Source organism: Abrus precatorius, unplaced genomic scaffold, assembly GCF_003935025.1.
Source record: "Abrus precatorius isolate BTA unplaced genomic scaffold, Abrus_2018 Scaffold5, whole genome shotgun sequence".
In the NCBI taxonomy this organism is placed as follows: Eukaryota; Viridiplantae; Streptophyta; class Magnoliopsida; order Fabales; family Fabaceae; genus Abrus; species Abrus precatorius.
In genome coordinates, this window is record NW_020874395.1 from 6859717 (window position 1) to 6874163 (window position 14447).

Genomic DNA, 14447 nt, shown 5'->3' on the forward strand with positions numbered 1-14447 from the left:
TTTAATCTGTTAAGAAGGTATTTTTTGTTGGGGATAGGATGCTTAATCCACTGGAGGGCTTGGTTAAGAGGTTTGTAATTGATGACAAGCCTGGGAATGTCTCTCTCAATTTCTGCCGGTTTATTAACATAAAAGGCAGAACACGACCAATGACTCTTACTTTTTCTAATAAGATTTTTGTCTAAGAGATCTTTGATCTCTTTCTGACAATAATGAAGGAGTTCTTCATTCATTTGGATAGGTCTGGCCTTAGTGGGAATCTGGCTATCCTTAAATCATATTTTTTTCCTATTCCAGAAGGAGCTGGGTAGGTCAGAACATATGGAGGATTGGATGCTTCCTAAAAGGGATTGGATTTTCTTCTGGATTGAAGGATTTTGTAATTGTTTTTCAATGTTGGCAAAAGAAACTTCTTCTTTTAGAAAATTAATTTGATTAATTTTATTTTGAATGGCGTTGATATTTTTTGTAAATGGTTTGTTAGAGAATTTGAAAGTTATTTGCTTCCCTAAATGATAAGTGGAAATACCTTCTTTTGAAATTTGTAGAGGGAAGAGGACTTTTATAAAAGGTGTTCCCAAAATAACTTCATTTTTTAAATTTTTTACAAGGAGAAAGTTTGTTTCAATCTTAAGTCCTTGATTTTCAATCACAGCTTTAGAAAGCTTGTAATTAATTTTAAGCTTTGAATCACTAGCAGTGCTGAGTTTTTCAGAAGTTTTTTCAAAATATTTTGTGGGAATTAATCCTTCTAAAATACAGTTTGAACCAGCACCTGTATCAAAGAGGGCTAAAGTTTTAAGAACAAAATCATCAATAATGATTCTGATATTAATGTAAATTTTTTGTATTTTGACCTTGTTGATCAAACACATAAAGGTTTCTTCTAGATTACCAGAATCGACCTTCACAAGAATCATTATCTTCAGGAAGTTCTTCCTTTTCAATATCAGATTCATCATCTAATTGGGAAAGAATAACTTGATAAATTTGTTGTTGATTTTTGATCTCCCTGATCTCTTTCTTGAGATTGTTAATCTCAATCTGGAGATCCTGAATAGTGGTAGGTTTAATATTAGAATTCTTTTCTAATCTTTTGAAAATATTTGTAATATCAAATTTATTTGTGGTAAAATACTCTTTAGGTTTAGGTCTATTTTCTAAAACCTCTTTGAATTTATTTAGAAATTCTTTTCTTTCTTGGGGATCAGAAATGGAACTTATTGCTTCAAAAAGAAGATCTTGTTCTTTTGTCAAAACATTGATTTCTGGAGTATCATCACTGTCAGAAGAGGAAACTTGATCATCGTTTTGGATTTGGTTGACATCTTCCTCAGATTCTTTGACAGAATCTTCATCAGAGGATTCAATAAGGAGATTGTTAATCTGGTCTTCTATGGAAGGCTCAAGATTGAGACTGCTAATTTTCTTTTTTAGCCTACAGTATTTGCTGATATGGCAAGGTTTTCCACAATTGTAACAGGTTATGCCTGTTCTAGGTTTCTTGGGAATATTGGTGGGGATGACATTTTCCCCTTGCTTCTTCTGAATAGGTTTCCTATTGTACTTACGTTTGTAAGGCTTTTTATAAGGTTCGACAGGGTCTTTCTTGGGAGCCTGTTTCTTCCTTTTGGTGGAGCAAGAAGGAAGTCCAAACTGTTCGCAGAAGGATCCTAATTCTTTCTTACTCAAGGCCTTTTCTTTGGAAAGCTGCTTTTAGAGTTTATCCTTCTGGCAAGCTTTAATACCATTATGAATAATGATGGCAGTAAGCTGTCCATAGTCATAACTGTCATAATTGATTTCTCCAGTAGGAGAATGACTTCGAAGTTTGCTTCTAATAAGGTCTCCGAAAGCTTTGGGAAGCCCATCTAGATATTTTTCTTTCCAATAGGCTTGGTTGCAATCTTCTCTGGTTAGGACCCTAGACATGAAAGTATCTTTATACCATTTGAAATGTTCTAAGGAATCACACCTGAGGTTTGAAAAGAGTTCACCTGATCTTTCTCTCCAAAGAGAAGGATAACCCAAGAAATGTTGGGATATTGTGTATAACAATGTATACACTGCATCAGGGAGACGCTCATTGTCACTGACAATAGTTTTTCCCTTATCATCTATTTTTACTGTAGAGAGGATGTTTTTTTTATCAGCTTCGGTGAGATAATTATCCCACCAACCTTTGAGTTAGCCAGTAAATCCAGCGACAAGAATATAAACAATGGTGTCTTCAGGCATATTTTGATTAGTAAAATAGCCCATGGCGACAACCGACATATTTTGGAGTTTGACAATGATATTATATTCAGATAGTCCATCAATATTCCAAATATAAATATTATTAGAATTGAAACTTTGAATAAAATCTTGTTTTTCTTCTAAAATAAGATGAGGAGCAGTAGCTCTATTATAATAAAGCTTGGAAGAATTTTTCCAATTGTTGATAGGATTGATAGCTAAAACATAATCTGTTTCAGAATAATGTTCAGAATCAATTTTGGAAATAGCATTGACAGTTTTGGTAAGGGATCTAGTTCTAGGTTTAGCACTAGATTCTTCAGAGGGTTGAGGAATGTCGGGAACAGTAGTAAGAAGACTAGTAATTTTACTAAGCAACTTATTCTGGTTATCCTCATTCACTCTGGTTTTTTCTTTCTGCCTAAGTTCTAAGATTTTTTGTTTAGCTTTGGCACTAATCTTAAAAGGTTTAAACAAAAGTTTCTCTAATTGAGGTTGAGGGGAAGAAGACATTTCTTCAACTTTAGGTTTGACATGATTAACAGAGATTTTTTCTCCTATAACCTGGAGGTACTTATTGGTGTAATTAGCTTGTTCCATGAGGCCTTGGATATCATTAGGAGTGATGGTCTCATCAGGGTTCTTAGTTTTAAAAGGAGTAGCAGTAACAGGGTTACCGCTTTTGTCTTTCAGATTTGGTAACTGATATTGAGTAGTGGGTGGCAGTTCACTTTGAACTATTTGTCCGTCTTTGATCTGCCAGGATATGACATTAGCAGAGGAGGTACTAATAACATCCTCTTGCCAAGGGTAATCTATGTTATTATAAATGGTATAAGCATTATACCAATCAAAGAATGGGATGTTCTGTTTGACTTTTTCAAGAAATTGATAGAATTTCTCTTAGATATCAGACCTGTCTTTTCCCCTATACTTTTGAAAGAACCACTCTCTTTAAGGTTTCCAATCCTCAGAGTAGAAATCTTTCCTAAGGGTTTCTTTATCAATAATGAATTTATGAGATAACATCATAAGACGCATTAAGGGAGGAGTATGTTGGAGATTGGATACTCTGATTTTCTTCTTCCTTTTCAGAGGTCTGGTAGACATTTCTAGGAATCCGAGAAGAAGTATCTAAACGCTGAAGATTTATGGAAGGGTCATGATTAATGGTCCTGGGGATATCAGGTCTAATATAGGATCTAGAAGAAAAAGATCTTCTAGCAGAAACAAAATCAGATCGATTGCTGTAAGCATTAATCATTGAGGAGAAAGAGTTTCTCCTGTCAAAGGTTATTTCAACTTTTCCAGAATTATCCTGCGAAATATCTTGTATTTGAGGAGCAGGCCGGAGAATATTGGGTGAGGCTTTATCCATAACCCATTTTTCTGGGAGAGTAACCTCATCCCACTTGATGATTCTAGGGAGAGAGACGTTGGCCTTTGTCATATCAGTGATAAACAAAGTAGTCTCACCTCTTTGTGGTTTAAGAAGGACTCTAGAAGCACAAGAGTTCATGACCTTATACTGAATCCTATAAATAAGAGCTGCAGGAATAGATCCCTCTTTTATGTCTAACCCATGAAAGCAAATATTGAGAAATAAAGAGTCTAGGATGTGTTCATCCATAAGACTCACCGTCTTATTGGGAAAACAATTAAAATAGATCGGACCTTGGTCGAGACTAGTTTCAACAGTTCCTATAAGAGAATCATCAAACTTATTGTGTCGGATATCTCTAAGACATATTAAGACAGCAGCATCTATGCCTATGTCTATCAGAGGTTTGATTGCTACCTGAACACATCCTATGTGAAGGTATTTGTATTTTCTTTTGTGATCATTGAGAGAGGATTTAGACAGGAGATGAAATTCTTCTCCTATACCTTTACCTAAAGGAATATTGTTCTCAACAGTCTTGATGATGTAATCAGAACTATTTTTCTTAGATTGGTCTTCAGGAACATATAATGTATCCTGAGGAATGACTGGAATGGTCCAGTCATCCATACTCTGGTTGATCTTTTCGAATCAAACTTCTTCGTCGAAGAGGTTGTGTTTGGGTGTGATTTCAGGAGAATATTTCTCCTGTTCATCAAAAAGATTGGTTTTGGTAGGAGAGGAGGAAGAAGTGTGACACCCTTACTACTTACTAAGCAATAAATATAAATATAATCATAAAATAACCAAGCAGTAAGAACATCACATGCATGGGTCTATATCTATTCAGATATTGTGAAATTAAATACACTACCATTACTAGAAGTATTCATTTCATATATACACATCATCTGTTAATTTATACAATCATCCAGTTATCTAAATATATACATAACTGAATTACATACAAACTAAAGTGGGGTCACGATATCAGAGACGACAACCCAAAACGAAGACCTCACGAGCTTTCCCCTGGATCCTTGATCACCAAAGTGCCCATTTCCTCCCAAAATTCAACAACGGTAAGGTTAGGCTTCCTATATACCCATTTTTCTTTTCATTCAAAAGTACTTACACCTACGTATATGTATAGATTATTCCTTACTCGACTCTATCCTACTCTCCTTTTCCACTAGATTCCTACTCAGAGGAGGTAAAATTAGGAGGGAGTCCTGCTTGAGAAGCAGTCCTCTTCCTTCCGATAGCAGAAGAGGTGTTTGCACAGTGAGAAGAATCAGGAGAGTCTGAAGAACTAGAGGAAGACGAAGAGGAAGTGGATGAGATAGAGATAGGTCTTGCTAAAAGTGTGTCAACTAAACTAGTTCGTTCAACAGGTGGTAAATATGGTATAGAAGGACGTAAAGGTCTAAGAAAACCTGGGGGTAATACCGGGGGTGATAATACAAGAACAGGAGGTGGGGTAGGGGGTCTCACAAATTGTACATCTGGAGGAAATGGAAAAGTAAGTCTCATGGGTACTCGGATGGGGATAGGGTAAGCTCGTGGGCCTGGGCCATTTCTATCTAACAAAAAGGTAATAGAGCTAGTGTGGATGAATCGTTGTTGCTCCCAGTCGTGCACCCATGTTCCCTCAGGATCATATCTGATCGAGACGCTGAATTGGTACGGTGGTCGAGCCATCAAATGTTCTCACCTAATAAACATATTCACACACAACACACATAGCAATAAAAGGGTGAGACAATTTAATTCAATCTCCAGCAGCAAAAGACATATAAGGGTTTCAATCACACAATTAATTATCAATACCCATAATCTACCAAGCAAATGCATATGCCATGAATGAGAAGTGATGCAAGTCCATTATTATAACTTAGTACATTTTGACACATGCATGTGGGCCCAAAACCATCAATATGTTTCTTTTACTCAGGGAAGGATCAGGAGTTTCACTGTTACTTATCTGCCAACTTTGTTCATCTCATAATACAGTAACAGCTCTACTAATACAAGAATCTCTCGGGACCAGTCAGGATAGTAAAGTTTTGCAGTGAGAGTCTACAGCACAAGATGGCGAGCCTTGGCCACTGTCAGATTCAATCACACGTCACTATCCCCAAGACTACCCTGGAGCCGCCCCTAGATTTCTTATACTTCCCTGTCCACTCATCACACTATCACATGTTCATGATGCATGTCTTCACTCCTAATTAATGTAATTAGAGAAAAACTTTAATTTTTCTTTTCTGTTAAGTACAATCCTTAACTTTTTCTTTTCTCAATAAAATTCGACAGAGTCTCCTCTGTAAATCAGATATTCCAAAATTTTCTTCTTCCTGTAAAACAACCAGAAAAAATCCAGAATACTTCTAATTCATTAAATTCCACCTCCATCATCTCAAAATCCATGGAAGTCGTATCTTCCCCTCTTTCTTTAAATATGTTTTTATGCTTAAAAATTTAAAACTTAATCATTTTAAAAATGATTCAAGCCTTCCAAATATCCAATACTACTTTCTCAGTAATATAATTTATTTATTTATTTTTATTAAATCTATTTTCAAAAGAAGTCAAAAGATACTTGTACTATATATAAAATAGATAATTATATATATATACCTTAAAAACATATTTTCTTCTTTCCAACAAGTCTTAATGGACATTTAGATTATATCAATCTATATGCTCACACCACATGAAACTATATTACTTCCAATCTTTACTATTATATGGCATTCCTACCAACAAGAATATCTACACATGCACATAATGAGAATTCAACCAATTATAAAGAAATATTTCAATACAGCACTTCAACCATAAATCATTCCATTACATTAATTTAAATACACAAAAGACCTTACATATAAGGAAGAGTCCTTGTTCAATCAATTTCCTGGTCTAAGGCAACCTTTCACACATGTCAAGTGCTATAACAAAATCTTCTAAAAATTATGGGATAGCTCTAAAACAACCCAAATTCATTTTATTTGATTAGAACAATAGAGAATCATTCCCTTATGGTTCTTAATGCCACCTATTGAAATAAAATTATCCCACCCCTTACCTTACGGATATTCTTTGATGAAGATATGGATGAATTTTTTCTGATTCTTTAGAAAACTCGAACAATCCAATCTTCGAAACGATCAACCTAATCAATTAATCATGCCTAAACATAATTAATACTAAGGAGATGCTAATTTTATACTCTTATATGTATATGTAAAAATTGAAATTTTCTAACTTTTGCTATAAAAGTCCGATTAACACAAAATTAGTTTCTATGATCTAACTAATATAAAAGAATAAAATGGAATTGAAAAACACTCACTTCACCTTCTCTAAAACTACATGGCAGCCAACCCTTGTGAGGGTTTAATGCTTTTTAATCACATTTTTGAAAAACTAATTATGTAAACAATATAAGCCATGCATAGTCTACATATAGTACAAAAGAAAGTAAGTTTAAAAACCAATAATTTTGAAGTAAAGTAAGACCCATTTTTACTGTTCATGACAGCCAAAAATAGAAAAAATTTAAAATTTTAATCGGATGAAATGATAATTAACAACTAATTAAGCTTAATTAAGGATATATATTAAAAACATACCTTAAAACAAGCTTAAATGAGTGGAAGAAAATGAAAATGGCATAAGGGAGAAGAAGAGGTTATGGACTTGGAGAAGAAGAAGATTTACGTAAGAAATGGTCAATTTAGTCAAATATATAAAGAAATAATAATATAATAATCAATTATTTTACTATTTTAATGTAATTAAATAAAATAATTATGAATAAAACTCAAAAATAAAAATAATTTATGCCAAACAATTAAAATATTTATAACATAATTTTTGACATCAATATCTCTTTGGTTATCACTTAAAAAGAAAAAGAAAAGGAAAAAAAAAATCACACAGTTCCTGTGAACACATAAAACAGTATTTACCAAAAATTCAAAAATAAGCAATAATTACCAAAATAATTATTTTTACACTCCAAATATTATTTCTAATTAAAATATAAATTTTTATTATTTAAAATAATTCTTCTAGATTAAAAATGCTATTTTTATCCTCATAGAACAATTTTAACCGGTATAAACGAGCATTTTTATTTTTTTTATTTTTATTTTTATTTTTATTTCAAAAATTGAAGAATTATAATCTAAATTATAACTATATTAACAAATTAACTGTTTAGGAAAAACGAGGATGTTACAAGAAGAACTAGAGCCAGAACGGAAAGAGATGCAAGAAAAAGAATGCAAAAGTCTAGACATCATAAAATACTTCTGGCACATTACCTTTATCTGGTTCCGTAACAATATGTCTGTTAATTATTTATAACTTATTCAACTAGATCTGGTTATTTGTGGACTTTTTTTTTTTTTTACACATTTACAAATTCTGAAATTCTTTTACCATAGCCACCAGCTTCTTATGTTCTTTGTTCCTTTTGAATACAGCATCGTCAAATTAGTCTTACTGCCCTTTCTCTACACGGGTCTTACTGCTACAGCCCTATTCAAAAGAACTAAGAACTGTTGTACTTCCAGTAAAGGATTTTCATAAAATTAAAGAACTGTACAAAAGTAATATTTCAGAACCATTAGTTCGTGGCGTTGTTACAGACAGGGACGACCATTACAGGTCTCACCCGAAGGGCCTGTCAGCTGTCCAGCCTATAAACCATGGTTACAAAACTTTCATAAAGAATTTTAAAGTCCAGATCTAGAAGAATATAGTTACAAATAATTAACAGTTATATTCCTACTTCCCCATCAGGCTCTGATACCAGATAACCCGAAGTAGATCAAGGAAAGAACAATGAACAGATTAAAAGGAAAGTAGGCAGTAGCAAGACTACTAAATGAAATGCAAAATGTAAATAGCAGAATATAAAATTGAATATTAAAACATAAGAAACTAGAACGGGACTACCGTCGTCTAGCTTTCTTCTCTTCTCTCTCTACTAGATCTGTGCTAGTTTTACCGCCGTTCTATTTTCTTATGTTTTAGTATTCAATTTTATATTCTACTATTTACATTTTGCATTTCATTTAGTAGTCTTGCTACTGCCTACCTAGGAAATGTTGGGATATTGTGTATAACAACGTATACACTGCATCAGGGAGACGCTCATTGTCACTGACAATAGTTTTTTCCTTATCATCTATTTTTACTGTAGAGAGGATGTTTTCTCTATCAGCTTCGTGAGATAATTATCCCACCAACCTTTGAGTTGGCCAGTAAATCCAGCGACAAGAATATAAACAATGGTATCTTCAGGCATATTTTGATTAGTAAAATAGCCTATGGTGACAACCGACATATTTTGGAGTTTGGCAATGATATTATATTCAGATAGTCCATCAATATTCTAAATATAAATATCATTAGAATTGAAACTTTGAATAAAATCTTGTTTTTCTTCTAAAATAAGATGAGGAGCAGTAGCTCTATTATAATAAAGCTTGGAAGAATTTTTCCAATTATTGATAGGATTGATAGCTAAAACAAAATCTGTTTCAGAATAATGTTCAGAATCAATTTTGGAAATAGCATTGACAGTTTTGGTAAGGGATCTATATATATATATATGGGGTATGGGATAGGTGGTACTTAGATACCCATACCCACATCCATCTCCATTAAATTTTATGAGTGTTTACCCATAACTATACTCGTACCCATATAACGAGAAATACTTTACCTATTATGAGTAAATTTTGCGGAGGTCTATTAAGTATTTTACCCATTGTCATCCTTAAATCTAACTCTTATTATTATATTTTCACTTTTACTTTTAAACTTTTAAAAAGTCATTTAACTCATAATTTTAATATATTGGATATTTTACTCCTCTATGTTCCTTTCCTTTTTCTCTTTTGTCTTGTTATATTATTTTTTATCCCAAAATTTACAAAAAATTTTAAATTTCAAAACTTCTACTCTTACTTCAAAAATCCTCAAACTCAAAATTTATCATATACCATCAAAATTTAAAACTAACAACCATTTCAAATAGAGTCTTAATTGTTAATAACTTCTTTAAATTATTCTTTGATTTATTTTTTAATTTCTGAACTATCTATGTTGGGGCAATTGAAACCATTATTATTAGTTTAAAATTTAAAATATTGATCAAAATGTCATTAAAAATTTTAAATAATAAAACACAAAAAAAGTTTGAGATGTTTACAAGAATATCAATAAGAAAAAATCAACAATATTTGAAAAATATTCTAAAATAATTTTGAAAAATTAATTAAAAATAAAAAACACATTCTCTAATTTTTTTTAACAATTATTAAAAATAATATATCTTCATATTAATCCCTTTTTTCCTATTTATTTCAAAATTTATATTTCTTTTAAATCTAATTTGCTCATGTAGTTTATTTAAGCTATCTCTTTCTATGCACGTGTGTCGGAAAAATAACTTAACTAAATTTATTTTTATAATATATTTAATTAAAAATATTTTCCATAGAAGTCTCATTTAGTATGGGTTTAGAAACACAAAAAAGTCTTTAAACATAGATTTAACACACACAAAAAATATAACTAATAATATTAAAGTAAAGGTAAATTTATTAATAGTTAAATAAAGAATTTTTTAATTGATTTTTAAAATATTATAATTTTAAAAAAAATATCATTCATTAGTTTTCTTATCATGTGTACGCGCTAAAATATCATTCATTTATTTAAGTTAATTATAAATAAGTGCGTTTATAAATTTAAATCTTTTAAATTTATTTTTTAAAATATATCTTACTAAAAAAAATCTGCTATTAGTTCCCAAATTCCCTTCATCCCTAGCTACACAGTTGAACAAAGGGCGAGGATCTTCTTTCAGAGAAGCGTAACTGAACAAAAAGGAATGGCAGAAGAAGAAGCCGTTCCGTTAAAACGCCATAACCGGAAAGAGCTTCTTCTTCTGCATGAATGGGCAGAACTTGTGTTACCATATTTAACTCCTTCAGAACTCGCCAACGTCTCTATGACCTGCACAACCCTTCGCCAACTCTCACACTCCATCACTCTCCGCCGCTCCGAAGACGCTTCGAGAACCTTCGAGAACTTTCCAGTCCCATTTCTCAACACCGTCGATCCCTACCCTTACGCCCACTTCCTCTACACCCCTTCCCTCCTTCTCCCCTCCCCACTCCTCTCTCGCCAACCCTGGGGGGCCTCTTCCGTAATTTCACCCTCCGCGCCCATTCAGCTACGCGCTGAATCGGTGAGTCTCGTCCACGCGTCCGGCTGCGACTGCGAATCCTGTGCGGGCTCCGACTGTCCTTGTTTGGCCCTTGATGAGCAGGATGACGTGGGCCGTGAGTGTGGGCCGGGTTGCCGGTGTGGGCTCAAATGTGGGAACCGGTTGACCCGGAATGGGGTCGCGGTTCGGGTGAAGATTGTGAGGGATAAGAGGAAAGGGTGGGGTTTGTGTGCTGACCAGTTCATTCGGAAAGGGGAATTCGTGTTTGAGTACGCAGGTAATATTGTTTATTTGAATATGACTTTCTTTATTCTCTAATGATAAAGAAGAATTTAACTGTTGGAGAAAATTGTGTTATTTTCTATTTGAGTTCAATGTATATAAACGTGTGTAATACAATTATGTTTTTATGTGAGTAATATGAGCATCAGAAGGTTATTATGAAGATGTGAAATTTGATTATGAAGATGTGAAATTTGTGAGCACTCTTTATTTTATATTTTTAGTTATTAGTTCAATTGTTTGTTGTATCCGAAGGGTAAGAAAAGTGGGAAGGAGCTTAATATCCCTTGTGCGCATTGTCTTAGGTTCGTGTGTGACTGGAGAAAACTGACATTGAGGAACTTTGTTTGCCTTAGTGGGTTCACTTGTCTCAACACAATTTATGGCCTGTTTGGAAATGGACAACAATCGATTCATATAGAATTGAAAAAATAAATTCACATCTGTTGAACTTGCTTTGTAATTCATGCATGCTTATTTATAAGCGTTGAGTTTTCACGTGAGACTGTTTTGTTGGTTGAACTGGGAAACAAACAGGCTATTAGCCTATAGGACCCAAGTGGCTTATAGATTACGAGGCTCTTAGAATAATAATAGGGCAAGAAAAATATCATACAAGATAAAACTTTGATTGTTTAAGGTTTCAGTTTTACAACTTTGTAGTGTGATTGTGGGGGCTAGGATCCCTCCTCTTCAGAAATACTACTACAAGGGTAGGGATTGTGTGGTATATTGATCTTTTGTCAATTTTACCTTTCTATTTACCTCTGTTTCTTCAATTGAACGTAGGACATTTATGTAGCTGATTCCTAATTGGTTAGATATTAAAGTATTATGCTTTTTAATGTTTGTAGCTTCAGGTGAACAATGCTTCCTGAACTTTTACACTTTTTCTGTGATTTGTTGTCAATTTGCTTCCAAAACTCAGTAAATTGATATGCCAATACTTTGTCATATTTATGCAAGTTGGTTTTTCGAATGTGTATGACTAGGTCTAACTACGGATATTGGATAAAGACTGTAAGTTAGCTTGTCAGAACCTACACATGGGTGGGCTTGGATCACCTATCTATTAACTAATTTGGATAGTTATACAACTACTTTGCTTATGTTAGTTAAAGTATCCTTTTATATTTTGATGACATGTATCTTGGAAGAGATTACCTTCTAGTGTTTGTGAAAGTTAATGGGATTGTTGATAATTTCTTGGTTCATTTAGGCCATGTTTGGATGAGCTTGTGGACAGTCCTCGTAAGAGAAAAATAATAATATAAAAAGTTGAATAAAATTTCTATAAGTTAAAATTAACATACTTCTCTGTTTTTTAAAAGTTACTCTCATTTAACTTTTCTATAACTTGAAGAGATAAGTTATTTTTAACTTATGAGAGAAGTTTTATTTATTTTTTATATTATTATTTTTTCTCTTATAAAGACTTGTCCACAAGTTCATTCAAACATGACCTTAGTTATTTTCTTATTCATGGCTTTTTGTTAATCCCCATTTGTGTGTTTGTAAAATTAAATCGTGGTTTCCTGTATGAAAAAGGTGAACTCTTAACTACCAAGGAAGCACAGAGGAGACATCAATATTACGATGAACTGGCTTTGCAGGGTCGTTTCTCTTCTGCTCTTTTAGTTGTAAGGGAACATCTTCCTTCTGGAAAGGCATGCTTGAGACTGAACATCGATGCAACAAGAATAGGAAATGTTGCACGGTTTGTTAATCATTCATGTGATGGTGGTAATTTAAGCACAAAGCTAGTTAGAAGTTCAGGAGCTTTGTTTCCCCGGCTTTGCTTCTATGCTTCAAAAGATATACAGGAAGATGAAGAGCTTACTTTTAGCTATGGTGAAATCAGGAAAAGGCCTAATGGATTGCCATGCTTTTGCAATAGCCCCTCTTGCTTTGGAACATTGCCCTCTGAAGACACCTGACACACATTGCTGTTTTGGGTTGTGGCCGACGTAGATTTTCAGGAATTTTTATTTTGGTTTTCATGAGATGGTGAGGGGCCTCATTTTGGGGGATGAAATTGTAAGTATTATAGGACAGGGTTGTTTTTATAAATTTGACAATCGTTTAACAAGCATTGCAAGCCTGTTGGCTATGAATGGCAAATGGGTCTTATACCTATTGATTATCCCTGGGGAAAATGTTGAATTATATATATATATATATTTAAAATTCATTAAATATGATCCAAAAACTATATATGTTTGACAATCCGTTAAGGATGAGTACTGGAATAATTCCCACTGTTCTATGATTTTGAAGATGATCTATAGCAATTTTTTTTAAACTCTAAAATTAAGTTTGAGGTGCGTAATTTTTTTACCCTTTTTGAAAAAAAAAATGTTTGGTTATGTCAAATTAAAACTACTTTTGTTTGTGAAAGTATGTTTCACTAAAACAAATATTGTATTTCTCCGTGTGTGTTTTGCCTTAGGTTGACATTTTTGAAAAATACAAGATAGAGGTAATCTGAAAAATTTGCTAAAAATAGATATATTCTAATCTTACAGTAATTTTATATACTTTTTTTTTAGGGAAAGTTGAACGGGATAAGGCTCCTTCTGAATTACTTTCCCTTTTAACTCTGGATACCTTTGGTTCCTGGCACCTAGGGTGGTTGTTAGGTTTTTTCTTTTTCTTTTTTTTTGTTTTTAGGCTTTCTTAAGCCCCGTTTATTAGAAAGAAAAAAAAAGTTGAACGGGATTAAGGACAACGCACCTTGGGGTTGTCGCAACTCGTAATATGGTTACAACCGGACAACAAATGGAGCATTGAAAAAAATTGATTGAAATAATGGTTTTTAAAATTAGAAGGGTTTGCCCTTAAAGCTTACTTAAAAAAAAATTAGAAAAATGTTATTTTTAAAATTAAATGTCAGTTTGGAATCATTTGTGTGAAAGAAATGTGTTAGCATCATGATGTTTGTAAATAATGATTACTATAAAAATGGTTATAAATTTATTGTGTAAATTTATTATAATTTTGAATATTTAATTAATCTTGAATAATAATTTTTATTATTTTATTTCTAAAAAGGAAGATAATTTGTTTACAAAAATTATTAGTGAATATTTTATAAATAAAAAAATTATTTTGATTTGACAAACAAATTTTTTGCTTGCTAGCTTATTAGTGAAGTTTTTGTAAATTTTAACATGAATTAGGGTATTGTTTTCAATAATATGAATTTGAATCCTAATTCTTTACTAATTTAAGAGATTTTAAATTAAATAATTATTTTGATTAAAAGACTAAGATGAGTATTTTTCATTGATCCTT

General features: G+C 32.6%; 1 protein-coding gene across 1 annotated transcript; it reads left to right on the forward strand.

Moving 5' to 3' along the window:
- Positions 1 to 10413: 10413 nt before the first annotated feature.
- On the forward strand, positions 10414 to 13294 carry LOC113867874 (histone-lysine N-methyltransferase SUVR3). The gene is made up of 2 exons (XM_027503376.1): positions 10414 to 11148; positions 12702 to 13294. The coding sequence occupies exons 1-2, from the start codon at positions 10533 to 10535 to the stop codon at positions 13088 to 13090; spliced, it is 1005 nt and encodes a 334-aa protein (XP_027359177.1). The 5' UTR covers positions 10414 to 10532; the 3' UTR covers positions 13091 to 13294.
- Positions 13295 to 14447: the final 1153 nt, after the last annotated feature.

Excerpts from the sequence above, each read along its gene's own strand:
- LOC113867874 (XM_027503376.1), top strand. The coding sequence starts at position 10,533 with ATGGCAGAAGAAGAAGCCGTTCCGTTAAAACGCCATAACCGGAAAGAG. Across the intron at positions 11,149-12,701 it reads ATTCGTGTTTGAGTACGCAG|GTGAACTCTTAACTACCAAG; the intron begins GTAATATTGTTT and ends TGTATGAAAAAG.